Here is a 27,974-nt window from a genome sequence, read left to right as displayed (position 1 = left end):
GCCTCCAGGGATGGATGGGGCTCCCGAGGGGAGGTAGAAACAGGTCCCCTGACAGGTGCGCCAGGTTCTCCGGCCGGCCTTTCCATCTCGAGGCCGGGTCCTGCGGGCTGCAGGCCCAAGAAGCCCGGGCAGAGCCCTGGAGAGGCAGCCCCCAGGGGCGGACCTGGGGATGGAAAGGCCGCCGAGAAAGGGCAGGTGCTAGGAAGCGCCCGCCGCCGGCCTCAAGGGCACGGCTGGAGAAGAGCGTCCCGCGCTCCGAGCCGGGATTGGCCGCCCGCGCCGCCGGCCCCGCCCCCCGCGAGCCGCTCAAGGGCAGCCCGGGAGGCGCCCGCCCACTTCCCGGCTGCGCGCGGCGCTGCGGCAGGACGCGGGGACCGGGCTCCAAGGTCGGTGAGGCTGCGAAAGCCGGCTTTCTTCCTGCAGAGGGGGACGTTGCGAGGGGCCTGTGTGCGGTGGGCCCGGGGCTGTGTCCAGGACCGCGTGGGGCCGTGCTCAGGGCCCCGGTCCGGGCGAGGAGTTCGTGGGAACGCCCTAAAGCAGCCGCCCCCTTCCCTGCACCCGGGCGCGGGACCAGGCGGGGAACAGTCCCGCACGGGGTTCCCGAGCCGGCTCAGCACCCAGCTTGCTGTGCCTGCTTTTGATAGTGAATCAGGAATTTTTCCTCAACGGAACAAAATCTAAATGCCGCTGAACTGGGGCCCTAACCTTCAACTTTCTTTTCCTTGTAATTTACAGAGTCTAATCCATTCGTTTCTGGGAGTGGTTTCTCCAGGCCGCGTTGAAAGAGGTGCAAATCAGAGACTTGGGATAAACTAACTGAAAAATGAACATTTTGAAGCCCTCGAAAGGAGCTAATTACTAACGGCCAGGCAGCTGGACCCAGTGTAAACTGGTTCATATCACTGCTAGAGACTCATTTTTAAAATCACTAACATTAATAATGAGCCAAGAGACTGTTTTCCCCTCATCAGGGGTAAAAATGCTACAGGATAGGCCTAAATGCGTTTCCTCTCTGGCAAAGGCTTGTTCTTTGCTTACTTGCTTGCTTGGCTCACAGAGCGTTACTGTCAGCCCTGTTTTTGTCCGTTGAGTGCTTGACATCTGTGCCTTCGAATGCTCTGGTGGGCATGGAGAGAGACATTTGACAGAACAAGACAAAACTCTCCAGCTGTCCCCAGTGCTGCCCTACAGACCCTCCCTCGGGCATTGTTCTAGCTCTCTGAGCCCCCGGAGTCAGCTGGGATCACAGGAGGGGGCAGTTAGTGCCCTGAGGACCAGGCCATGCTAGTTCAAACATGTGCTGCTTCTAGAAAGACTGCTTTCCCTGCCTGCAGCTGTGACTTCCTCTGTTTCTGAACTCGTGTCCTTGGTCTGTTCTCTCTGTTCTCATGGAGAAGAACACGACCACCAGCAGAACTTGGCAAGGGGGCTCTCTGACTGAGCAGGCTCCTGGAGGACATGTAGGCGTTATCAGGCTGTGAGCACTGTGCTTTCTCCTCTGCGTTTATAGGCGCCTTTTGCAAAGAGCCCAGCCTTTAGAGTTAACCCTCTGTGGGTTAAGGCGCCGTTCCAGCAAAGTGCACGAATGCCACATGCACCCATGGGCTCTGCCAGCTTCATGATCAGATGACATCCTCAGAGAATAGGCCATAGGCCAGGTCAGTTTTCCTTAAAGGGGTGGCTGAGGAGGGTCCAGGAAACTGTGGGGTGGGGGTTTGGATAAGGACTGGGGAGTCCTGGGTTCTAGAGGCAGAAGGAGGGGAGGTTCTGAGACAGACGTTGCCCCTGGCTCGGAGGCACTGGGTCTCCGCCTCCACCACAGCTTAGAGAAGGAGCTATTTGTCTTCGCAGAGGAAACCATGTAGGACCTTGTGTCAGCATTCTGGGAGTTCCTGCTGAGCCAGGAAGCCCACAGGGAGCCAGTCCTGAAGGTGACTGTTGGAGGTCACACCTACCCCTGCCTGGGAAGCACAGAGAACCCTTCCCTTGGGCAGGGAAGGAGGCATCCACTCCATTACAGCATTTCAAAGGAGCAGAGGGTTCCTCACTTCCTATTTTCCTGAACCAGATTGCCCTTGAGAGGACAAGTCTGGTAACGGTCTTATGTCTTCATCACGAGAAGGCCTAGGAGAGGCCTCTGTTTTACAGGGAAGGACTGCAGATGTCTCCTGCGTATGACTTTCTACTTGCTGAATAGAACGGAGATGCCAAGGGGAGCCCATTAGGGTGACAGTATATCCAGTGATGGGGAAGTAGCTTTAGCCCTTTGCTTTCTTCAAACTGGGAGGGGACAGCCATTTTCTGCAGCCTAATAGACTGGCGTCATGGGACTTTGTTCAGAGTGTGCTGTGGAGCAGGTCCAACCCAAGAATGTCCTCTGTTTTGGGGTGACCCTCTCTGGATGGAAAGCTGATACGTGGTCCTCCCCCTAGCCTTCCACTGCACTCGGGCCCCAAGGAGCTCAAACACGTGGACTCCGTGTACAGCTGGACCAGAAATAGCTCTGAGTCAGCAGAAAGGCACCCATGGCGTCCCCATCCAGGATATTCAGGACGACCAGGAGGCTCAGAATTGAGGCAGGGGCAGAACCCAAGGCCTCATATTCCAGGATGTCACAGAATCAGATAAGACCCTTAGACCAGGACCCAGACCCCCAGGGTGCCTGCTTGGGACAGAGGGCTATGCAGTCCTTGGGCCCTCTGACAAAAGGGCTTAATGTGGTGGTGCTTGGTTTTTAATGGAGAGGGCAAGTGTAGAAATAACCACAACATCCTTGCCTTTGGCTATATCTTGCACGCCACACAGAAACCTCCCTGGCTTGGAGCCCAGGAATTTTGCCCGATTTTAGCCCTGATGCTGTAAACAGTGCTTTTCAAATCAGGGGCCACGAGGTGTTCCAAGAAGCTGGCAGACAGCTGCTACAGGGTGAGGGCTGGAGACTACCTCCCTCCTCATCCCTGCAGTCTCTCCTTCTGTATGAGACAGGAGAGAGGAGGGAAGGAGACAGAAGACAAGCCTGTGCCCCGTCTCAGAGACAGGCAGGCTGGCCCAGCATCCCCAGCATGCCTGGCAGGCGCTTTGGGGACCTGGCGTTGGAGTGGAGTGGACGAAGTGGCACCTGGCATCTGGGCCACTTCAGCAGAAGCCTGAGGACAAGGAAAGAGAACGGGCTTGTAATATTTTTGGACTCTGGGGGAGTCACATGCTCTGAAGTGACGATCTTGTGCATAGCCCTAGGGTCACCGGGGGAAGGGACTCCAATTGATTCACTGCTTACTGCAGCCTGTCACTTAATCCTTGCAACACCCGGGGAGAGGTCTCACTGAGCCCATTATACAGCAGGAGTTGCTGAGGCTCTGGCAGACAACACACAGGGTTCCCAGACCCAGCAGGGCGTGGGAATCGCCTGTGAAGCTTTACCACAACACACGTGACAGCCCCATTCTTGCTCATTCAAAAGACAGAGCCTAGAAATCTGGATTTTTAACACACTTCACAGTTGATTTATTTTAGCTTTTTATTTTTTTATCATAAAAGTAATGCATACTTATTTTTTCAAGTGGCACAGTACAGAGTTCTATTAAGAGAAAATTAATAATCTACCTGCTCCAAGTGTATTGCTCTAAAGCAATGCTTTTAGAAGTTTGATGAATAACCTTTAATACTTTTCTTTATGTTCATACAAGTATATGCAAATACACACATACATCATTGTTACAAAATTGGAATCACTCATACTCATTCCTATGCAAGTTTTTTTTTCCCTTTTAACCTACGAATATGGCATAGACATTCATCCAGGTGAGTGGAGGCAGTTTTAACTGATTCTTTAATAGCTGCAGAATGTTCCATTGTCTGAAGGTGCCGCTCTGAACCCTCCTCTCTCTGACGGACAGGTTACTTCCAGGTTTTTGCCACTACAATTAGTGCTTCAATAAACACCCTGTGCCTCTCTCTTTGTATCCAGGCAGCTCTGTTTCTGCAGAATGGATTTTCAAAGTGAGATGCTGGGCTGGTGGGTATGCACATGTTTAATGTTAATAGATGTTTCCTGGTTCACTTTCCAAAATGGTTGTAGCGCCTCACAGAGCAGTCCAGGTGATTCTGATCATGGCCCGGGGTGGTGGTGGGGGGCACGCAGAGCTGCCTCCGGCTCACATTCTGCCCCATAACTCTCCTCAGCGCTACTCAGCAGGAGCCTTTTAGGACCAGAAGAAGGCCCCACCTTGCCCTCTAGCAGGGTCTTTATTTAACTGTCTCCACAGGAGCAGAATTCCTGACTTGGAGCCACTAAGTGTATTTGGCCTGTAGAAAGGTCCCTGCTCCCTAACTCCGGGCGGGGTGCCCTGGGCAGGGAGCAGGCCTGAGGAGGTCCTGTGCACGGGGCCTTGGGAGGGAAGACACCAGAGCTGAAGGAAGGGAGATCCTGGGAGCAAGCTACAGGCACAGAAGGGTTGGGGTCTGGAGGCCAGAACCAGGGCTGGCCTGTCAGGTTGCACATCCTTGGAGGACCAGGGGCCCCTGCTTGGCTGACTGTCACACTCAGGAGCAGAGGGAAGCTGTGTCCTCAGGAGAGAAGGGAGCTTAGGAAAAAGGCTCCCTCTTGGCTGAGCCGACCCAGGAAGTTGCCTGATTAAGGTGCAGGACAGAGGGTCCCAGACAAAAGCATCCAGAGGAAGAACAGCTCTGCAGTTGCCCCCTGGGGCCTTCCCAAGTCTCTGGGAGGCTCTTCACCATGTTCAGTGGTAACTCTCCATCTGTCAGAAGAGCCAGGGAACCCTAAGACCCCTTCCCTTGGACAAAGCGGAGTTACGAGCTGCTGGGCTATTGGCTGAGGTGAAGAGAGAATGTTCTCGAACACTTTGTGGGCATCACTAGACGTGACCTCTCAAAAGTTGTGCAAAGTGAGAGTGACAGATGCAAACACATGTTCAGCACTTAATCAGGTACCGTTCTGCAGACTTCACATAGATGAGCTCTTTAATCCTCAGAACAATTATTTATTATTATATTCATTTTACATTTGAGAAAACTAAGAATTGGAAAGTGAAGTAATTTTCTCAAGGCAATAGAGAATCGTAAGTGGCAGAGCTGGATTCAAATCCAGGCTGTCTGGCTCCAGAGCTTCTGCTCATGACGCTACACTGGTGTCTGTTCATGGTCATGAGCTCCCTGTCACTGCCGGTGCCCGAGCAGGGCCGGGTGAGCACCCGGGAAGGCCATCGTGAGGGGATTCAGAAACAGGGTGGATATTTGCACAATTGCCATTCTGTCCAGTCCAGCCCTCTCTGGTGAGAGAACTCTCTTGTGAGCTCCACAATCACATTAGAAGACACTCCCTCCGGAATACCTCACAGGTGCCTCCCACTCAACCTGATCGTCATCCTGTCCTGTCCTGTCCCTGAGACCTGCTCCCCAGTCAGGATTCCCAGTTGTGGGGAATACCCAAGTCAGAAACCTGGGTGTCCTCCAAGACTCCTTCACGACTCTCACCCCCACATCAGACTGGTCACAAAGACCCCTGAGCCTACCTGCTAAGTACCTTGGAAATCCTTCCATCTATGTCCCACAAAGCCGTCCCCCCGCCAGGGTTCAAGCCAGAAGGATCTCCTGCCTGGATTATTCCAGGACACTAGGCGCTGGTTTCCCTGCCTCTAGACCCCTTTCCCTCCCTCTCCAGTTTAATAACAGCCACAAGAACTTCTACCTTCATTACCTGCTCCCTATATGTCAGGATTTGTGCTAAGAACTCATTGAATTCTCACAAAGCTCCGATGGGTGGGCCCTACTCTCGGCCCCATTTTATTGTGAGGAAACTGAACAGCACTTCTCAAACTATCTGTGGCAAAAGTTGTTATTAATCTCTAACCCACAGCAGACCAATACATTTGTAAAATACAATAAAGTGCAATTCCTAGAAAAATAAAATAAAGACATACAAAATCCCAGCTTATATATTTTAAATTAAAATAACTCCATCAAAGCACTATCAACAGTATAAAGTCTATACTTAACTCGTCATGAACTGGTAACAGTCCGCAGACCACGCTTTGGCCGCATTGGTCTGGGGTCAACCTTTCATAAATCGAGTAAAATTACTCCTCTGCTAAAAATCCTATTGCACTTTTCACCGCCTACAGAACCAAGTGCCAGGTCTCACAGTGACTTTCCTCTTGCTGTGGCTGCAGTGCCGGTCACCATGTGGCCGCTGCCTGCAGTCTCTACCCCTGCCTTTCCCTTCCCTCAGTGCCCGCTGCCCCTCATGGCTCCTGCCTCTGTGCATTCTGTTCCCTTGTCCACCTGGCAAAGTGACATCCCTAAGGTTTTTCACCTCCTCCAGAAAGACCTCCCCTGATTCACCAGGCAAATTTGGGTCTTTTCTTTATTCTCGTCACTTTGGGTTATAATGATCTGCTTTTACAGAGGTCTGTCTCCCTCAGCAGACTGTGAGCTCCTGGTGGGCAGCCCCAGTATCTGACAGGAATTGATTCTTTAACGTTTGTTGAATGGATGGCTGGACAGACAGATGGACAAATGGATGCTGGACGGGTGAAGGAATGAGATTCAAGGCTTAGCCCTCTGGCTATGATGTGATCTTCTCCAACGGCAAGCTGCAGTCACACTGCGCATGGGCCATTCACTGGGTAATTGGCCTGGGCCCCATTCAGCTGCGTCCCTGGAATCTAGAATTAATCAGGGTTGTCCCCAAATCATGGGTTTTCCTTGGACCTTTGGGGATAGGCAGCCACCAAAAATTATAGGCAAATTTGGCCCCAGTTTAATTCAACTCTCCGAATTTCAGGGGAATCATCTTCTCTGGAGGACCCCCAGATCCAAACTTGAATTAGTGACAGTGGCCTAGGATGCTGCGATCTCATCCTGAAGATTCTGGACTTACGCATAGAACAGGGGGTGTATTCAGCCTTTCTTCCTCTCTTGCTTTCTGTAGCTTTCAAAGGTAGATTAAGTCTTGCGTGGGCTGAGGGCAGTGGCCATTCCCCCACCTGGGAGGTGCCTGAAAAGCAGCTGTCCAGAACGGGTGATGCACAGCAGCCTCCACAGGTGTCTGGGTATGCACGTGGCGTCTAGTCCTTGTTTCTGCTCTAATCGTCTGCACTTTGTGACCTTGTGCTAGTCCCAGGGCGGGTGGAGGCGAGCAATACCTTGGTCTTATTAAGACCAGACAAGCTCCCTCAAACAGTGCAGCTGAACAGACCGGTCCCAGGCAAGGCCCTCCCGAGGGCGCCCACGGGCTCCGGTTCCCTCGGAGAACACTCGCTACACAGCTTGCAGTTGCCCAGGAGGGGTGCTGGTTAAGAGCAGAGACCATGAAAATCGACTGCTGGCCTTGAATCCGGCCTTGCCACCCACTGACTGAGTGGTTTGAGGCAAGTTATTTTACCTTTCTTTATCTCCATTTGCTCATCTGTAAAACGGGGATAATAAGAGCATCAACCTCATGGGTGTGTCCTGAGGACTAAATGGGGTAATAACCATACAGCTAATAGAACCATGTGCCCAGCACATAGTTAAGTGCTACATGAGTCTTCCCCTCAGATTATGCGCTATGTGAAAGCGGCACATAGTAGGCACTTAAATATTTATCAAACGAGTAAGTACAAGAATGTCTATCTTCACTCCCTCATTGTCCTCTTTCCTCTCCCTCCATCGCTGCCCACTCTGACTTCTCCCCACCTGAGGCATGTCAGGGTCATTCACAGTGACCTTGCCTCACTGGGCCTGATGACCTCTAGAAGCCTGTGCTCAGTGGTATTCCAGGAGGGTGGAGGGGGCCCCCAGGGCACACCTTCTGTTTCTGCCCCCGCTCAGGGCTGCCCAGGACACGCCTGTGAGCTGGTTGGCAATCTGGCCCCGTAATCATCCTCCCCTGAGCCCCTGTGGAAACCCTGACTGAGAGACTCCATTCAGTGTCCCTGAGATACGATGCAGGATGGGAATCCGCTAGAACTGTCTGGCAGCTCCATTCTTTAGGAGATAAGGGGGTCGACTCCATCCAAACCTACTGTAGTATTGTTTATTATAAAACCTTGTAAGTAGAAACAGGATTTTCATTTAAATGAGTGCCTATTGATATTTAATACATGTGATTTCCCTTTAGCTCTGTGACTTTGGGCTTTAGTTCACCTCTCTGTTTTTTTGTGTTTCCTCACTGTGGCATGGAGCAAGATATCTGCTCCTTGGGGTTGTTGTGGAGAAAATACTTGGCCTTTGAAAGTACTCTCTAAGTTTGTTTTTTCCCCCTTATTAAGATATGAAAAAATGTTCTAATAATTACACCTATCCAATAATGAAATGGGTTGCTCTAGGAGGAGATGAGATCCCCAGCACTGCTGGTGTTACCGCACAAAGGGCGCAGTCTGCTGGCCGCAAGAGAAAAGCCCATCGTTAAGAGGCACAATGGTGGCAGAGAAAGGGCATTTTATTAAGCACTAAGCTAGCAAATCAGAAGATGGGGGGACTGGTGTCCTAGAGAGCCATCTTAAGGGGGCACAGAATCTTGAGGCCGTTGTACAGGCCAGTGGGTTATGGGGAGGGGTTAGGAACGTTGACCCTCTGGTGTTACAGACTGGGAGTGGCCACACCAGATCTTTCAGTTGCAGTTGATGATGCCTATCAGAATAGACTCTCTGTCTGGGGGTCATCACACTCTCGCCGAACTCAAACGAACAAAGTTATTGTCTTATCACAGCTGGGAGGTGCATGCACAAGCTGGGGTCAGAACACCTACCAAGCAGCTGGGTCTCCTGGAGGGTGAAAATCCAGCTGGGTTAGTTAGTCAGAGTCAGTCAAAGTTACAGTATGGTTTCTTTTCTACAAATGGCTTCCCTTATGTCAGTCTTGTGTTAAGCCCGTATCACTGGTACTTAAGGAGGGCTGAAGGGAAAGGGCTCCTGCGCTCAGCTGAGCTGAATGACCTGTGAAGTCCTTTCCCACTCCCAGGTCCCTGTGACTGAGCCTTCAGTCTCTCACCCAGCATTTCCCCAGAACCTGTTATGTGAGGCCCAGGGGCTTGAGAACAGAGAGACACTGTGACAGCACTAGGTCTTGTCTCTTCGAAGCGTGGGCTGGGTTCTGAGTGATGTCCACCCTTGACCCGAGCCCTGCTGAGCTCCAGAGGCTGTGCTCCTGGGCACGTGAAGGAGGGGAGGAAACGAAAGTGGTGCTCACTAGTACAAAAAAGGGAAAGACACCACCCCCCACTTTTCTTAGAGCATTTCCTTTAGAAAACCTGTAAATTCCTTCTCTGCCCCTTTGAGACTTATGTAAATCTTAATGTTAGTAGGCTTACTGCCTGTTTTACAACCAGGAATGCCTTTCTCAAGGCCTGGGAGCCATCCCTTTGAAGTGTGAACATCCGGGAAGGCAGCCCCTGACCCATCCCGTCTCAGTGGGATGGCAGTAGTTTAACTGAAGCACCGGGCTCCAGTTGTACAACTACCTGCTGTCAGAGAGACATGAGAAGTTTATTTCTCCTTTGGACAAAGGCAATTAGCCAATTATCAGGTGAATTCAGGGTGAGCTCTGTGTGACAGATGGTGCTGTCATGTCCTCTTACTCCAGTTACCTCGAGAACACGTGTTTAATGGGTCCCAGCCACGTGGCTCTATTAGAAGGGTGAGATTTCATGTCTTTGCCATCTTTTCAGCGAATTGCCTGTGATGTGCATTCAGCGTGGTTTAACGCTTATTCAATAATAAAACTGTTTTCTTTCTTTCCCATATTTTGTGGAGAGGAATTTCTGGGTGGCAGGAGATTCCAGTTAAATTTCCCCAACACCTAGCACTAGCTCCTCATCTCACTCCTCTTCCCCACCTGCTTGCTCAGTCTAAGAAGGGTCCCCTGAGGACAGAAGGGCCTGCACATTGTGCTCCGGGGCTCTGCTGGGAAGCTGCCATCTGCTGTCTGTCGGGCAGCCTCTGCTGGATCTCTCGGAAACCACTGAGGATGGGCTCCATGGGCTCCCAGGGGTCAGACAGCCTGTCACGGGCCACAGGTCAGGAGTCTGCACTGGGCTGCCTTGGCTCACAGGCACCTCTCAGAGACCAGGAACCTGGGCAATAAAGCGCTGAAAACCAGCCTACCAGCCTCGCTCTGCTTCGTTGCTCTTAACAATAGGAATTCAAAATCAGTGGCTGAAAGGGACGTGTTTAGTGTAATGGAAGTAATTTTTTTCTTAAGTTTTGATCCAGGCAGCTAGCTCCCCAAATTGATTCTAAATTGACTTGGATACCAGGCCTGGGGCTTCATAGCAGATTAGAAGTGAGAAATTCCTGGGAGCAAAGGAACCGAGCTAGAGGGGCGGGTGCCCTGGGGAGTGGCCCCAGGAAAAGGACCCATTCCCTTACAGCTACATGCATTGTCTGAAAGGGGATAAACAGGAGGCTGGTAAGGTTTCCTCCTTCTGGAAATCTGGCAAAGCACTGCTCACAGGTAATTATATGAAGTCGGGGAAGAAACGTTCACTGAGCAGCTACTGTCTGCAAGAATCTGGCAGATAGGTTCCTGTCCTTGAAGATTTTACCCACCAGCTGGGAAGACAATCCACACATAGTGGGGAGTTCCTTAATCTGACAGTTGAGTTCACCAACAGATGTCAAAAAACCAAGTGCAAATGAGTGAGTAGGCCATGAGGGCTTGGGGAACACAGAGAGAAAGCAGTCACCTTGAGCTGGAAGGGCACGAGGCACCAGGCTGTGGTCCGCTCAGGCAGGGAAAGATGGACAGCAAAGTCCACGCTGGAGGGGCGGGAAGAAGCAGAACTTTTACTAAATGGTAATAATTTTACTAAAAGAAATTAGTATGGTTTATTGCATTATTGTATTTGCACAAAAGTACAGACAATAAACTGATACTTAAAAAAATCTATATTAGGATCTAGATATAAATGCATATATATATGTACATATTTTTTTGCAATTGAGATCGTTCAGGGCTCTAGAGCTCTCACTGTCAGGCTGGCCCACTGTGTCCTGGGTGTTCTGGGCTCCCATGACAGTCCCTGGATGTATGTGGACATGTGCTTGTGTGAGCTTTCACCAAATTCCTTATATGAGCTTATTTAGTTGACATTTGCCTCTTCCCCTCAAAATAGATCTGGATTCCGCTCCCTGCTGGTATCCCAAGGCTGGGGAAAGCTGGCTTCTATACTTCTCTGTTGCCCGTGTTCCTCCACCGTCCGCTCGGCTCTGTTCTCTGGCCTCACGTCCCCCCATGCCCACTCAGTTAACACCTGCGCTCTCATGTGGATCCCAGTGAGCCTCCGACTGGCTTCCAACCCAGCAGGAAGCACAGAATCCACTTATGAGATAATGCCACCGAGAGCCTAAGTGTCAGGCACTATGTGAACCAATGGCGAGCGACAGAGAGCAAAAGAACAGCGTTCCTTCTTTTGGGGCTTCTACATTTTGGGGAGATGGTCAATAAACAAGAAAACAAACAAAATAGTTATAGGTGGGGGATGAGTGCCAAGAAGGAAATAAACAGGACTTTAGGAAGAGAAACTGGGAATGATGCCTGCTTGTAAGGAAGCTGTCAGGCAAACAACAGCAAAAGCCAAGCCTGAGAGTGGAGCACACGGTGAGGGGTCTGGAGGCGGGAGAAACATCGCAGCTGCTTGGGCCTCTCGGCTCCTCTCTCCAGTGGTCTAACAGAGCAGTTCAGTACGTCATGCTAATGCTTGGGGCATAGAGGGAATCAAAAAAATGTAAAAGCCTCAAATTTTTAATCTGAGCCTCAGATTTCTTTATGCTCCAAATTTTTGTCCCAGTGGTTTCACAAGATATACTGACTTAGAAAGAAAGCCACATGTTGGAAACTAGTCAAAGCCAAATACTGACTGCTTTGGTGGACGCAGATTGCCTCTTACGTACCTCTTTCTGGCTCGACTTATTTACACCACATGTTGCCATTTGTGCAAATAGCAAATCGAGCCTCTTCTGAGTAGGGGTTTCCGCTGCAGATGGGGCTTAGGTAATATCTGGGACCCCCCACGTAACAGGGAAATCCGTAAGACAAACCGATGTTCAGCCTCTGCGGCTTTTCAAAGACTAACTTTTAACATCCTGTAGAGATTTAGTTCAGTCACGAGGAAAATTGATTTCTTTGCAAGCCTGCCTCTGGCTCTGTGGGAAGCATAGCACAGCCGTTCCCGGGATCCGCAGCCTGTTCAATGAGACCCTTGTTTCAGTCTCACACCCAAGTTCATCAGTTGGGACCTCAACAGTGAAATTCAATTCTCTGTGTGTCTTGGAGAGAGAAAGAGAATCTAGGAAGCAGGAATTCCTCACTTCACCAAAATTTGAGTCTTTGTCAATTCTCTACAAGGAGCTGAAGCAGGAACACTAAAGAGATTTCAGCTCCAGGATTGCTTGGCTTGCTACAGCCAAAGCCTGCACAGGATTATTGGCATGAATCGCAATCGCACATCATTGACCAGACAGCAGTGCCATGTTGGAACTCTTGGATGTAAATTAATATTATTATCTCCAGATACTAATATATGGATATGATGACATTTCAAGCATTAATATGTTGAGTCAGGTACCCACCCGCAGATCACCCTCACGGGGAGGAAGACGTTTGAAGACCGACAGCTGTCAGTGGGCCGCACATGGACACCATCCGTCCTCTTCCTCCTGGCTCTGCTTCTTAAGATTTATCTTCTCAAACAGACCCTGATGTGAACACATATCAGTGCTCAGGCAAATTAAGGAAAGAAAAATAAAGACCAAGACATTTGAGTTACCTTAGAAATGAATGCATATCCTGTTAGCTTAGGGAGAGTGTGTCCTCGCTAACTTTTTGGCCCATATATTGCCTGGAATGAATTCAGACAAAGCTTCTTTTCCTTTGGTCAGTTCTATGGTAAAACTCAGAGATGACTGCACTGCCTGTCTGCTCAGGAAGCAGACTGGAGGATGTGGAAGCAGATGAGACAGGCCTGAAAGATGTATATTAGTGTCACCTGCCACACATGAGGACCAGGAAGCATCGGTGCAATTCTTTGAGGAGCCATCACCTGCTCTTGGAATGAAACAGACAACAGCCCCCAGTCTAGAAGGGAGCAAAGAAGTATGTGTGATGCAATTAATGTTGGGCCATTACAGTTCCCTAGGACAACTTTAAGAAATGGCCTATTTATCTTGCCTGATGATTACTAAAGTAATGTAGGTTGTCTTTAGGACAGAGGGAATTATTTTTAGACATTAGCATGAGGAAAGGCTGCCTGATAGCCTAATTTCCTGGGCTAATGTAGAAAAATAACGTCCTAAACTTTTCCAAGGACTTTGATGCTTTTTGTTGAGACATTCAAGTTTCTCCCTAGTATTGCTCAAAAAGATGTTAAGTAGAGACTTCCAGGTGGGGAATCTGGAAGCATGAAGTTGATGGACTGATCCCAGTTCCCAAAATACAATCAAGGAAGAAAGTGGACCTGCGAAGGCCACCCTTAGAATTGTGGGTAGGGCCATGCCAACCTTACCTTATTAGGAGTTTATCCTCCACTGGGGGCCTAGGTTTCCAGTCACAACCATACACATCAATGGGCTCTTTGCAGCCAACCTACCTACCTAAGCTTGGAAAATCTTTGTAGCAGAGTCCTGGGAACCTTCTAAATACTAGGGAAAAAATTCCACACTCCCTTTATTTAGGCATCACAGAAACCAACATAATGAAAGAGTACCGAGAGTTACCTGTTCTTTTGTTCTCTGCTCAGCAACCCACATTAAATAGCTCCCCCTGGGTGATGCTGGGGATTAATTGTCCACTCTGATCTCTGGGCAGAAACAGACACAGCAGGGTATCCATTTGGCATGATTATCCTGATTTTCATCCCTTGTTGATATTATATAAACATTTATTTTGATTTATATATGTTTTCTCCATTTTATCTGCATCTCAGACTGTCCTGGTGTCTGTGTCCTGCATCCTAAAGTATATATTTGGTAGTTCCTTTGTTATCAATCTGCTCTTTATCTTAAATTGCCTTTTTCATTATAATTTTTGAAAGATAGTTTGATAGCTCCCCAGTTCTAGGTTGATAATTATGGTCTGATAGCCCCTTAAAGACATCATTTGTCTGGCTTCCATTATTAATTGTTAAAAAATCAGCCAATGTTTTTCATTTGTTTGTAGATGAACTGTCTTTTCTCTCTGACTGCTTTTAATATCTTTGTTGCCAGTACTCTGCAGTTCACTATTACTTATCTATGTGCAGATTTACTTTAATTTTGCTTGAGCTATCTTGTGCTTCTTGAATCATGGATTTTTGTCTTTTATCAGTTCTGTAAAATTCTCAGCCATTTCTCTGCAAATATGGCTTTTTCTCTGTTTTCTCTGTTTTCTCTCTCTGAGACTTTAATTAGATGTGTATTTGACCTTGTCATTCTGTCCTTCATATCTCTTACCTTATATCTCATATTTTCTGTTTTCTTATTTCTCTGTGCGACACTCTGGGTAATTTCTTGAGATAGATCTTCCAGTTCATTTATTCTATCTTCAAACTGTGTTGTATCCAGCAGTTCAATTTGGTTCTCTTTCAAATCAGCTTGGTCATTCTTAACAGTCTCTTGTTGCTTGCTCATCACTGCATTCCATCACTTATTTCTTTAAACATTCCACATAGAGCTAATCAATATTCTTGTCTGACAATTCCACTATCTTCAGTCGTTGGAGGTCTAAATCTGTGGCCATTTCTTCTGTTGACTCCCATTCCTTCTTGTGTGCTTGGTGATCTTTGATTGAGAGCTTATTGCTTGATCTTAATCCTAAACTGAGGCCTGAACTGAGTACATGTTCCTCAGAGAGGATGTGAGTCTGCTTCTACTGGGAGCCAAGGGCTAGGGGTCTGCTGACCTTGGGCCACTTTAGCCCCTCTCAAGGGCCCTAGCTCACTAGAGGAGTCATAGGGTCAGCTCCCTACCTCAATGCTGGAATCCTGACCTTAGTGCTCAGATAGGCGTCCACCTTCAAGATAACGTAAACCTTCTGGCTTATTACTCTGAGCTTGGACATCACTCACCTAGGGTGAGTGGAGTAGAGGAGTGGTCCTCAGAGCCTTCCACTACCTCTTACACACCCAGCCATCCACCCTGCTCAGGGTCTAATGGTGATGCCAAGGCAGAGTCCAAAAGAGCACCTGGTCTGTCAAACAGCCAGAAGTACACATCCTCTGTTTTTGTGTATTTTCCCTATATCATATTACTGGAGTAAATGGCATGAACTTCAGGCAGTTTGACATTCACAATGTCTAAAACTACTAGATTTTTCCAAGCAGTATGAAGAGGCATTAGGGAAAAAGGAAGAAAGAGAAAAACAAAACAAACCAAAAGAGGAGCAATGGCTCCTGCAGTTATTTCCCTTGCCTGTTGATCTCCACGCTGTGGTTCAGGGCCATCCTGGGAGGCTGTCTAATCCAGTTTCTCTGCTTTCCAGACACTCATCCAAGAGGAAAGATGGCCAGTATCTTCTCTAAGTTGCTAACTGGCCGCAATGCTTCGTTGCTATTTGCTACCATGGGCACTGGTGCCCTGACTACCGGCTACCTGCTGAACCGGCAGAACGTGTATGCTGACGCCCGGGAGCATCACAGGCTCTTCCCTCCAAGGTAAATCCTCTTGGCTTTAAAATAACTTTAAATGCCAGCCAGAACTATGCTTTCCCCTGCTAGAAGATGTCAGCAAGGGTCCCTCTCTTTTCTTTTTCTTGGTGAGGAAGGTTGGTCCTGAGCTAACATCTGTTGCCAATCTTCCTCTTTTTGCTTGAGGAAGATTGTTGCTGAGCTAATATCTGTGCCAACCTTCCTCTATTTTGTATGTGGGACACTGCCACAGCATGGCTGATGAGCAGTATGTAGGTCCATGGCCAGGATCTGAACCTGCAAACCCCGGGCCACCAAAGTGGAGTGCACAAACTTAACCACTACGCCACTGGGCTGGTTCCAAGGGTCCCTCTTTTTGCCTCTAAGGATGACTAAGTCAAATTAATAATTGTTTTTATGACTCATTAAGCACAGTGACCTGTGGCGAACACAAGGAATTGTAGGGTCATCGCTCCTGCCTGAAGCTTGCAGTCTAGTTGAATAGCACCAATAGTAATGGTAAACATTTGTAGAGCACTTCTATGTGTGCTAAGCACTTTATGTGGAGTATCTATTTTATTCATCTTAGCATCTCTTTGTAATGAAATGGAAGCTTAGAAAAATTAAGTAGTGCCCACGTTCACACAGCTAGTGTAGCGAAATGCAAATCTAGGGACGCTGATTCCAGACCCATGCCTCCCTCATGCAGCACCACCTTCTGGAACATGTGATGTTATGGTACTGATTTTAAGCATCAGCTTTAAAGGATGTTGCAGATGGGGAGTGGAGTAGTGGCCTGAAGATGGACTGTTTTCTCAGCCCTGGGAACCTTGCGATGACAACACATCACACACTGCACAGAGCTGAAGTAGAGGGCTGACTTTAGGGGACTCCATATAGGCAGCTGTGGATGAGAGAGATGAAGAAAACCTGAGGTGTTTCTCGGAGACATTTATTGGCTCTTGTGGGAATCAGATCTCCGGGGGGGTTGCCAGCATCCACCATGTAGCTCAGGAATGCCTGAGGTGAGATTACTGGGTTTGAGCCTGTAGTGGTCCAGAATCCCGTTCTTCAACCTGTACATCTCCCAGGGTAAGAGGGCACCCCCGTTTGACATCCTTCTATGTATTATTCCAAGAGATATTTACTGAACTCTTGTATTTATAGCTAGGCACTGTTCTCAATATAGCATATGGGCATGGAGCTTGCACCATAGAAGACAAATAAATGAATTGCTACGTAGTTCCACCTACAGGGTTTCTAGCCTCTCTACTAAAGACCTAAAGGACCAAAATGTGGCTGTTGTGTTTTACCAAAATTTCTGGGTTAAAGAAAAAAAATCTGCATATGACTTAAGTTTATTTTCTAATTATTTCCACTCTACCTCCTCGTCACATCAACATAAGCGACAGGCCGTGGGCTCCTGAGCCGGGATCCCGGGATCTTTGGCAGGGTCGGGTCCCTTTCTCTGGCTTAGTCTCACGGCTTGTTGGGACTCCTCGTCAAGGGTCTCTGTGCGCACAGGCTGAAGACAGCCTTGCGGCAAGAGGGCCCGAAACAAGGCCTTCGCCAGGCCCCTCCCTCGGGGGCTGCGCCTGAAAGCCTGTCTCCCTGCAGCGCTGACTACCCGGATCTGCGCAAGCACAACAACTGCATGGCGGAGTGCCTCACCCCCGCCATCTACGCCAAGCTCCGCAACAAGGTGACGCCCAACGGCTACACCCTGGACCAGTGCATCCAGACTGGCGTGGACAACCCCGGCCACCCCTTCATAAAGACGGTGGGCATGGTGGCTGGGGACGAGGAGTCCTATGAGGTAAAAGTGCTGGCTGCGGGGGCGGAGTCGGGGCTGGGGCGGCGGATACTCCAGGGGTGGTGAAGGGCGCGGTCCCAGAGCCCTCCTGTCTATGGGGCCAGCTCTCTGCCTCCTCAGGAAGGGCTCCCGTAAAGGAAGGCAGCTTCAGCAGAGCATCTGGAACCATGAGGTCTCCAGCTTCCAGGAGACAAGGCCTCCTAGGCTCCTAGGCTGCTGCTCTAGTGTCCCTCCCCAGGGAGGAAGGAGTTGCGTGACAGAGCTGTCTGCATTTGTCAAGGAGAGCAATTGGTACAGAAAAAAAAATAAAGCCTTTTTATGTTTTTATTTCATTGCTGATGTGTGTTCACCAGTAAGGCATTAGGCGATGATGTGTTCGTGGCCGGGCTTTATTGAGGGGGATGGTGCCATGTGTCTAGTTTGGGCATTGCTGATTACACACCCAGGGTGGCCCAGACTACTGAGTTCACCAAGTGTCTTGAAGAAATCCCATGATCTCCACATCCTCGTCCTCGGCGCAGAAGCACAGCATGGTCTGCTGCTAGCAGAGCTCAGCAAGCATGCGGCCCTCTCCGCAGAGCAGCCTCCAGGTCCTGGCAGATGCCTCCAGCCCTCCTCCCTCAGGCCCACTCTCCTTGCGCCCTTCTGTGGCCGGGAGCTGAAGGAAGTTCCCTGGGAATGCAGCCATCTAGAGGACGGAGGGGGCCACCCGGGATAAGCAAGACTGGTAGCTCATTCACAGACAGCAGTGCACAGCTCTGGGCTCCCAGAGACCCGGACTAGAGCTGGGTCCCGGGACCCACTTCCCATGGCTCCAAAGGCTGCAGGGTGCCTTGTTAGGACTTCTCTTACCTTTATGTTACCTAGAGGATGTTTCTGAAGCTTTGAATGTTTTAAAAATAGGTTTTGCACAAGATGTTTTGGGCTGGGGAAGGCCGTCACAGGGTGAGAGGTCGCTGCTTTGCCCTAACTGCTGTCTTTCATCCGGAGCAGCCAGGTTTCCACCAATTTATTGTGCTCTTCACCTCTAGAACCCGAGCTTCCCCTTCGACCACAAAACTGCTTAGCCTCTGATCTGGCAGCTTCTTTTATCCCACAACGGCAAGAACTTCTGGGGAAGACCCTCAAATTCTTAGACATAAGATTTTCTGGCTCAGTCTGATGGCAGTGAGCTTGGCAGAACCATCAGGGAGGCGGTTACGGTGACAGAGTTCCACAGCCTGCCCCCTCCCAAGGGGCAAGGGGCCTGGAAAAGGTTTTCTCTAGTATAGGCCTCTTCTTCTTCTTCTTCTTCTTCTTCTTCTTCACCACTGGTCCCCTCTCACACCCATTTCCTGCATGGGAGCGCTGAGAATTTCAGAGGAGGGCATCAGCTTTGGCCCTTAGGGTAAAAAGGGCAAGTGAAAGGAATATCTTTTAGTAGTAGATGAAGGAAGTAAAGAGGAAATAGGAGCATCTTCCCTCCTGCAGGTGTTTGCCGACCTTTTTGACCCTGTCATCAAACTAAGGCACAATGGCTATGACCCCAGGGTGATGAAGCACCCCACAGATCTGGATGCATCCAAGGTAGGTCCAGCCCCTCCCTACCTTCCTGTGAAGCCGGCACCCCTGGGCCCAAGGTGAGGAGAACCTGAGAGAAAGGTCCTGGGGTCAGGTGCCCTTGAAAGCTCTGTGATGGCCTCAGCACAGCAGGCTCCCTGGACGACCCCAGAGAGTCAGGAAGGTCCCACAGTCTTTGTTTTCCTTAATAAGTACCACTAGGCTGGTATTGGTCACCAAGAACTTTAAGCCTTTGCTAGAGCAATTCCTTTTTCCATCCCAAACCTAGCTGGGGTAGAGGGTTCCAGAGGGCGCTGTAGGCGTAGCTCTGCCCTTTACTTATCTCTAAGGCCCCCACCCCCAGAATTCCATAATGTGCCCAGCATGTCACCTGTGCAAACCTGCCCCATGCCTGAGGGTCCCCTGCAGGGAATGCTGCCAATCAGCGGGTCAGAACCCACCATGGTTATGGCAGGACCATGGTCCAGGCTGGCAGCGGTGACCCCGTGCTCTGCTCGGCAGATCACCCAGGGGCAGTTTGATGAGCGCTATGTGCTGTCGTCTCGGGTGCGCACTGGCCGCAGCATCCGCGGGCTAAGCCTGCCACCCGCCTGCACCCGGGCCGAGCGGAGGGAGGTGGAGAACGTGGCCATCATGGCCCTGGAGGGCCTCAAGGGGGACCTGGCCGGCCGCTACTACAAGCTGTCTGAGATGACGGAGCAGGACCAGCAGCAGCTCATCGACGTGAGTGGCCCTTGAACCCCTCCCCGGGGCTGTCTGGGGTGGGGTTGCACCCAGAGCCTTGACAGGCGCAGTGTGGCCTCTCCTGGGGCTCAGGCCCCCCCGCCCTGGCTGCGAACTTGCTGGGGCTTCAGCGTGTTCAGAATAAGGAAGAAAGATGAGGCCCTGAAACTTTAGGTCAAGCTGCGGCAATAGTCTACAGATACAACCTGCAGAGGAAACTCCAATATCAAGTTAGTGGGCTGTATCAGTGGGTGGGGGTGAATGGAGGATCCTCCTGCTTGTTGGTAAACAGGAACACTTGGGTGTGGAAATCCTGTCTGTGCCTGGAGGATGGCTTCCACTACCACACCTGAAGAAAGTCCTGGAAGCTAGGAAAATCTGGAAGGGAAATTATCCAAGTGGAAGGCCTGCCTGGACTGGCATTGGAGCTAGCCTCCGGGATTCCTGCTGCCTCCACATGTCCTCCACAGCTTTGCTCTGACACTGGGACAGACAAGTTTTTCCACAGCACAGCTAAAACAGGATGGGGTTTGCAAAAGTAACTTTGAACTGAACTGCAAGGAAAAGCAGAAACAAATTTCTAGCATTTCAGAAGCTGCAGTCGACAAAGTAGGCCCCAATTCCAAAGCAGGTGGGCCAGCTTGATGGTCTGTGGGCCTCAGTCTCCTGGTCTCTGCGGCCATCAGGCCAACCCTCTGCCTGCTCTCTTAGAGAACAAGCCCTCGTCCACCTCCAGTAGCCACGTCTGGTTTCCAGGTTAAGAGACACGCTGTTTCCTGGGCAGTGGCGGTCCACAAGCCTGTCCAGAATCAAGTCTCCGGCCTCTTCCACTTCTTAGAGATTATAGAAAGACTTCCCTCCCCATAGCCTCTTGATTTCTGATCTCAGTGTAATCATATTTGAATGTGTGGTATCCGTATTCATATTCTTGCTGTGCACACACTAAGAAAACAGTCAGTCTCTTGACACTCATTTTGATCTGTTGAGCAGTGTGTTGTAGTGGTTAGAGGCACAGGCTTGGGAGTCATATAGGACGAGGTGTGAATCTGGGCTCTGCCACTTCCTAGTTGTGTGATATCGGGTAGGTTGCTCTCTCTGAATCTCAGTTTTCTTCACCTATGAACTAGAATGATTACACTTGCCTCATAGTGTTGCTGTGAGGTTTAAAGACAATAATTAAAAGTATGTACCATAGAGCGTGGCAAATGGTGACCATTAAATTAATGGTGCCTATTTTTGTTTATAGATCATTCTTTTATGTCTATAGTATGTTTAAATGAAAGGATGATAATAATAAATGAACCAGTAACGCTAGAGACATCGAGAATGGCAGCCGTATAGACAGACTTTTCTGAGTAGCGCCTCTCTCTCATGCCTGCTCTGCCACTGCATGGGGTTGGGCTGGTGGGGTAAACACGCTCCATAGCGAGTAAGTATTCCCATCTGGGCTAAGCCAGTGGTCTTCAACCTTAGCTGTACACTAGAATCACCTCAAGAGCTTTTAAAAACTCCAACATCCGGGCCACACCCCATGACAGTTAAGTCAGAATCTCTAGGGCATGGGAACTGGGTATTAATATTTTCTTTAAAGCTGCCAGGTTATCCTAGTGGGCAGCCACAGCTGAGAACCGCTGCCCGAGAGACCCCAACCATCCGTGGTGGGTTGAAACTTGGCCACCTGGCACTTGCAGTCCTGTCTGATATCATCACTTTCTCCTTTCTGCTTTGTCCCTTTTGGCCTGCAGGACCACTTTCTGTTTGATAAGCCAGTGTCCCCTTTACTAACATGTGCTGGGATGGCCCGTGACTGGCCAGATGCCAGGGGAATCTGGTATGAACGTAGCATGTTTGTGTGCAGTGTGTGCAGGGGATCTCCTTCAGATCACCTGCTGGTCCTCACCTGAGGTTGCTGTGACCTGCACTTGACAGCATGCCCGGCTTGAGCTGAATGGAGAAGACAGAGTACTTAGAAATTGTGTGTGTGTGCGTGTGTGTGTGTGTAATACCTACGTATTGTGATGTTTCTAAGATGTGTAGGAATTCTTGCTGGTTTGCATGAATTATGCATGAGGAAAAAAGACTGTATTTTTAAGAAAAGATTAGTTTCATATTGTTTGACCTCACAGAAAATCTGTTTCATGACATTAAAACAAAGAGCAGAAAATGAAAAATAAATATTGAGGATTTAAGCAAAACCCTACAAGGAAGAGTGGATAGCAAGTGTACACATATTTTATCTTGGCCAACAGTCCTCAATCCACCTTGATTCCTGTACCTTGGTGGGTTATTATGACACTACTCAAAGGAGCTGAGATAAGAGTGTTCATGAGCAGCTTCTCAGTGCGGGGGTTAGGCAGATCTATACAGCAGACATATGTGAAATCTGCACCCCAAATATCTTGGGCTGCAGGTAAAATCTTTTTTTAAAGTTTCACAAGATTTTGGTTGAATCTATTAGGAGACAAAATACTCTTGTTAGTGTCAAAGTCATTACCATAGTTGAATTATTGTCATCCTAGTCTGAGGAACTAGGGAAGTTATATTCTTGTTGGGCAAAAACATGGCATCTTTAAGAGTTGGTGTTGGTCTTCTTCGTTCCGTCAAGGTAACATTGTTTTGTAGTATTGGTTCAGGCACAGTTAAGAGATTAGGGCCATCTAGAAATGAGGAAGGTGAAATGAAGCAATCAAGCTACAGAGGTAATGGGAATTTTCATGTGTTGAAACAAATGTAATTAACACTCAACATCATATTTCTCTCTTCACTAGGCACAATCATGACAAGACATTTCTCATCTGGATTAATGAAGAAGACCACACCAGGGTAATCTCTATGGAGAAAGGAGGCAATATGAAAAGAGTATTTGAGCGATTCTGTCGTGGACTCAAAGAAGTAAGATGTTATCGGAGATTTCTGTATATTCATTAAAATCAAATCTCTTTATTTTTTATTTTTGAAAGAAGACATTATGGAGACTTGCAAGATGGGGCTAATTTTTTCTAGGGATCTTGGCACTTTTTAGGGGTGGGACTTCCAGAGCAGGGCTTCGAAAAATGAGTGACTTTCTCTTGTCATTAGCAAGTTCTGTGCTTCCCTCCCCAGTCCAGAATGGTTTGGGGAGGTCTATGGATCATTAGTTATTTTCTGGTTTCTTTAACAGTGATCTTGGCAATTCCAAGCATAGAGATGGCATAGGATGTAACTATGTTCTTAAGTAACCTGATCACAGCCTTACCTGCTGAGAATTCCTATATTCTCCTACTATCCTCACTTGAAAAATAATAACAGTGACTCGAGTGTTTAGTATGTGCTAGGTACTGTGTTCAGTGCTTTACATGGTTCATCTAATTCAACTGGACCATTGTAATATTCTGATAGGAGAGGTATTATTTTCTATTAAAGAAATACTATAAATTTATCTAAGTTTTATTCATGGCAAACATTTAGTACACATGCCTCTCCCTGGTGTTTGGGATGTGCTGAATGAATGGGTATTTGAGAATTCCATCATTTGTTCATTGTTGTAGGTAGAACGCTTAATCCAAGAACGAGGCTGGGAGTTCATGTGGAATGAGCGCCTCGGGTACATTCTGACCTGCCCTTCGAACCTGGGCACTGGATTGCGGGCAGGTGTCCACGTTAGGATCCCAAAGCTCAGCAAGGTAATGTTACATAGCCAGCAGCCCTTCTGGTTCCGCCAGGATCAGCTCAGCTGTGGCTGCTTTGTGGAGGGAGAAAACGTCACTGGCCATTCATCAACCCCTACTTTCTGCACCTATCACAGGAAATATTGAGAAAGCCTTAACTTCGAGTCAAAAGGCATTTGTTACCACTGGGTTAAAAGGTTAAGGGGCTGTAAGAAAAGGATGTGGCTTCAACACCAAGAAGTTTAAGTTTTCCTTCATACAACCAGTCTGGATAGGGAGGCAGACTGCGCTGCTCTGCTCCCTGGGCTTCCCTCCATCTCTCTCTGTCTCTCCTGGGTGCAGAGGTTCTCAGACTTGAGCCTGCATCAGAATCATCTGGAGGCTCCTAAAATGCAGAGGCCTAGGCCTGCCTGCAGAATCTGCATTTCTAACAAGTTTTCAGGTGATCGCATGCTGCTGGTCAGGGAACTGCACTTGGAGGACCAGTGTCTGAGGGCATTGTCCCCTTGGCACGGTCACAACCAGGCCCCATGTTCTGGCTTGTAGGAACGGGAGAGAGCATGCGGGTGTGTCCATGTAAAGATTGAAAGTCTAGGCCTGGAAGCGACACACATCACTTCTGCTGGTCCCATTAGCGAGGGCCGGCCAGTGGTCACTTCCTCAGCTCCACCTGTGGATGATGAGAAAGGGTTCTGGCGGGCAACTAATGGTTTCTACCACAGCTTACCAAGTGAATCAGATACTTTAAAACAACTTTAGAAAATGTGTTTCTTGTCCCAAAAAAGTATGAGAATTTTTGTTATTCAAAATTCCAATGCTAAGAAAGTGATTTGACATGATTTAACTTCATGATTTTAATTATATCAGTGAGAACTGCTATATAGGTGAATAATAAACCCACCAAAGCTGGCATGCCAGAAAAGTGGTATAGAAGTTAATAACAGCCCTGCTACCTTCTAGCTGTGTGGCCTATGGTGAGTTAATTCCTCTGAGCCTGTTTCCTCTTCTGTGAAATGGGAGCGAAAGCTATACCTACCTCATGAGGTTGCCATCAGGTTTAAAAGTTCCAGCACACTGTCCTGGTACATAGTAAATATGTACTTAATAAATATTAACTGTTATTACCTCTCATTATACGTCTTTTCTAAATGAATGTGCCAATGGTGGCGAATTGATTTTGCTTCTTACAACACTAAGTATTGTCCCTTGTCCTAGGATCCACGCTTTTCTAAGATCCTGGAGAACCTGAGACTCCAGAAGCGTGGCACGGGTGGTGTGGACACTGCAGCAGTGGCGGATGTGTATGATATTTCTAACATAGATCGAATCGGTCGGTCAGAGGTAACATCTCTCTCACTTTCTGAACATGAACTAATGAAATCAGCCTAAGAGAAAGAGAAGTAGCCTAAACAGCCGTGCCTCATTCACAGAATTCAAGACCCCCTCCTTCCCCGTGGACTCCTGAGTCATGGAAGCATTTCATTCTGTAGTACTGTTTCTCCATATGTAGTTCCTACATAGCGGCTGCATAAAGGCAAGCTCAGTGTAAGTGAGAATGTGCAGGCACGTAAAGGAGGTCACAGCGGGACTGTTTTCACCAGCCTCCCCTTGAGAGCTGTTCCAGAAATCTTCAGCAGCAGGAGCTCTGTTATGCCAAAGGAAGCAGTATTTTACTACTGTGAAGTCAGAGGACATGTGTGCTCTCTCTGAGGGTGGCAAAATAGTGGGATTTTTTCTTGATTCTGAATTTCCTTTGGTGAAAGCCACATACTGTCATCTTCACTTTGGCATTTTTACATACTTGATAGTTTCTGATGAAGGCAAATAAGGTATGCACTAGGTATATATAAGATTGTACTCATAAAATCATCCTTAGGATTCTGTGAATGCATAAAGGAATAGGATTCATAAACTATATGTAAGCCTGGGGCGATGCGTGAGATGAGGCATAAAGAGCTGAATCCCAAGCAAATGCTGATCTCAGTAAGTCACATCCGCTTATCTGGATGTGGTCCCATTGAACATATTGTGCCCGTCATTAACTTAAAAGCCTCTTCTTATAACATACAGCTCTTAATGACTCAGTGGCTGTGTATTAAATCTGTGGATTATTGGTGCTCTTTCTTCTTCCTTGCCAGCTCTTGAATATTTCACTGCCCATTGGTATCCCTACTGGTAAATTAGGAAAAGGAGGGAGAAAACCCTCAAAACAGTTAAACCAGCTGTGTGCTACCAGCTCTGGTAAAGTACGTGAGGAAGAAGCAGCTATAAATAGCACAACTTCTGAAATTTACGGAATAATGTGAGGGGTAGTGAGAAAAGATGATCTGGGGACTGTCCACTTCCAACATTAACTAGATTTTTATTATTGGAAAGCAAAGTAGTCATCACTTTAAAAAAAATTTTTAAAGTCTATAAGTTAGTATGTGATCATTATAAAAGCTAGAAAAATGTCAAAAAGTATTAAAAAATAAAACTACTTATTTAACCTAACAACCCTAAGATACCATTGTGAACATTTTTCTAAATTGCCTTCCAGTTTTACAATTATTCAAAAAACATTGTGTGGCCGGCCCCGTGGCCAAGTGGTTAAGTTTGCACGCTCTGCTTCGGTGGTCTGGGGTTTATCTGGTTCAGATCCTGGGTGCGGACATGGCACCATTCGTCAGGCCACACTGAGGTGGTGTCCCACATGCCACAACTAGAAGGACCCACAACTAAAAATATACAACTGTGTGCTGGGGGGATTTGGGGAGAAAAAAGCAGGAAAAAAAAAAACATTGTTTTACAAAATTTAGTATGATGACATATATTTGATAATATAACATACCTTTTTTTCCCAATGTATAGTATCATGAGCATTTTCCTACAATATTAAATATTCTTCAAAAATATGATTTTAATGACATCGTGATAGTCCATTATCTATTTAATAGCTCCCTGATTATTTGCTGTTTTCTTTGACCATCTATATACATAACTCTATGACCATCTCTATACATGACTCTAATCACAACTCTGATTAGTTAGCATATGTTTCTAGGAAAGGAATTCCTGGGTTAAAGATGAGGGGCCCTTACCCATGACCAAGTTTCCTACTGAAAGATTTATACCCAGGTAGAGTCCCAGTGGCTGTGACTGAGAGACGCATCTCACCATACCCTCACCAACACTGGGATGGGTTAGTTGGCTAAGTAGTAAACATGTTTCTTTGATTAGTAATGACTAGCTTTCTGACCCAGCCCTCTCGCAGGGCCTCAGTTTCCTTACGTATGAAAAGAGGTGGTGAGGGGACTGGACTTTGTCATGCCTCAGGTATGTTCAGCTGTAAAACTCAACCATCCCTTCCATCCTTACTGTTTATTCTTGAGTTATATCATATATGTCAGTGCTGTCTGGAATTGACTGATTCCTTACTATCTTAGTCTGGGTCTCTCCAGGAGTAGCACAAGTAATTTGTTTGGAAGGTGATCCCAGGAAAAAATTCATAGGTAGATGTGCTCTAGTTTAAGAAAAACCAGTATTTGTAAACCAAAGTTCTAACATATTTTTTTTAAGCAGGCATTTTTAAAAGTTAATTTTTATATAATTTACAAAGTTACCTTTAAGTAGCAAACTTGACTAGTACAGTGAAAACGTGACTTACTTGCCAAACATTTGATTTTAAACAATTTTGCAGAAAGACGTCACTGTGTAAATGGTAATATCGGAACTGCAGCATATTCGGTGCTTGGAGAGCTTAGCGGCAGGTCAGAGTTGAGATCCGGGCCAAAGAACAACACAAAGGTGTCACTGTGTAGTTTTACTTTTAGACAAACTCTGGTACTTTATAGCAGGAACTGATGGGGAAAAAGTGTCCGAGATGGAAACTAATGGTTTTCATTTATAAACAAAGTTCTCACACACAAATTAGTAACCCTATCTTAACTAAAGAAAGATTGAGAGAAACCCCGTGATATCTCTGCTTCCCATCTCTGACAGTGACCATCAGTCACCTCTCCTCCCACAACCCTTTAGGGAAATAATGACAAGAAAGAAATGGTTATGAAGTCCATCTCAGGTGACAAGTTCTCATTTGTCCCAGTATTGGTCCTCTTGATCAACGCCTTGCATGTGTCTTCTGTGCAAATTAATCATTCATCTTTTTCACTGTCCAAGGTTGAGCTTGTTCAGATAGTCATCGATGGAGTCAATTACCTGGTGGATTGTGAAAAGAAGCTGGAGAGAGGCCAAGATATTAAGGTGCCACCACCTCTACCTCAGTTTAGCAAGAAGTGAACTGTCCCAATTTATAAATAATCTGTCTGCTGGTATGACAGACATAAAGAAATTTCTACTCTGAGAGTTTTTGTAGACTTGGAAAAATGTAAAATTGTACGTCCTGTCTATATGTACAATAAAACTCTCCTTAATATCTTTGTTTCCTTCCTTTTTTTTAGGGGCCAGCCCCGTGGCCGAGTGGTTAAGTCCTTGATTTTTTTTAATGATACTGAGAAGGGAAAACACATCAAATTACAAGTGGCAGGAAGCAGTGATAAAACTAATATTTGTAAGACCACTTACACACAAGTCTAGAAACCCTCCAACTGTCTAGATGCTACTGGAGAGTCAAGCCTTTAACAAATCCCTATGC

At 47.7% G+C, this 27,974-nt stretch overlaps 1 protein-coding gene across 2 annotated transcripts; it reads left to right on the top strand.

The window, feature by feature from the left end:
* The first annotated feature begins 146 nt into the window (after positions 1-146).
* On the top strand, positions 147-27,755 carry CKMT2 (creatine kinase, mitochondrial 2). Of its 2 annotated transcripts, XM_070234606.1 has the most exons (11): positions 339-386; positions 736-787; positions 15,454-15,625; positions 17,216-17,414; positions 18,882-18,977; positions 19,473-19,694; positions 21,440-21,525; positions 22,463-22,586; positions 23,222-23,356; positions 24,557-24,682; positions 27,500-27,755. In XM_070234606.1, exons 3-11 carry the CDS (start codon positions 15,474-15,476, stop codon positions 27,617-27,619), a joined length of 1,260 nt encoding a protein of 419 aa, XP_070090707.1. In that variant the 5' UTR covers positions 339-386; positions 736-787; positions 15,454-15,473; the 3' UTR covers positions 27,620-27,755. The 2 variants fall into 2 exon arrangements, with proteins under 2 accessions (XP_001918374.1, XP_070090707.1); XM_001918339.6 differs by lacking the exon at positions 736-787 and having other exon boundaries at positions 147-386.
* Positions 27,756-27,974: the final 219 nt, after the last annotated feature.

Source organism: Equus caballus, chromosome 14 (genome assembly GCF_041296265.1).
Source record: "Equus caballus isolate H_3958 breed thoroughbred chromosome 14, TB-T2T, whole genome shotgun sequence".
Taxonomy (NCBI): Eukaryota; Metazoa; Chordata; class Mammalia; order Perissodactyla; family Equidae; genus Equus; species Equus caballus.
Note: the sequence above shows the minus strand (reverse complement) of the source record. Positions and strands in the feature narration are given on the sequence as shown.

Excerpts from the sequence above, each read along its gene's own strand:
- CKMT2 (XM_001918339.6), top strand. The coding sequence starts at position 15,474 with ATGGCCAGTATCTTCTCTAAGTTGCTAACTGGCCGCAATGCTTCGTTG. Across the intron at positions 21,526-22,462 it reads CCAGATGCCAGGGGAATCTG|GCACAATCATGACAAGACAT; the intron begins GTATGAACGTAG and ends TCTCTTCACTAG. Across the intron at positions 24,683-27,499 it reads ATCGAATCGGTCGGTCAGAG|GTTGAGCTTGTTCAGATAGT; the intron begins GTAACATCTCTC and ends TCACTGTCCAAG.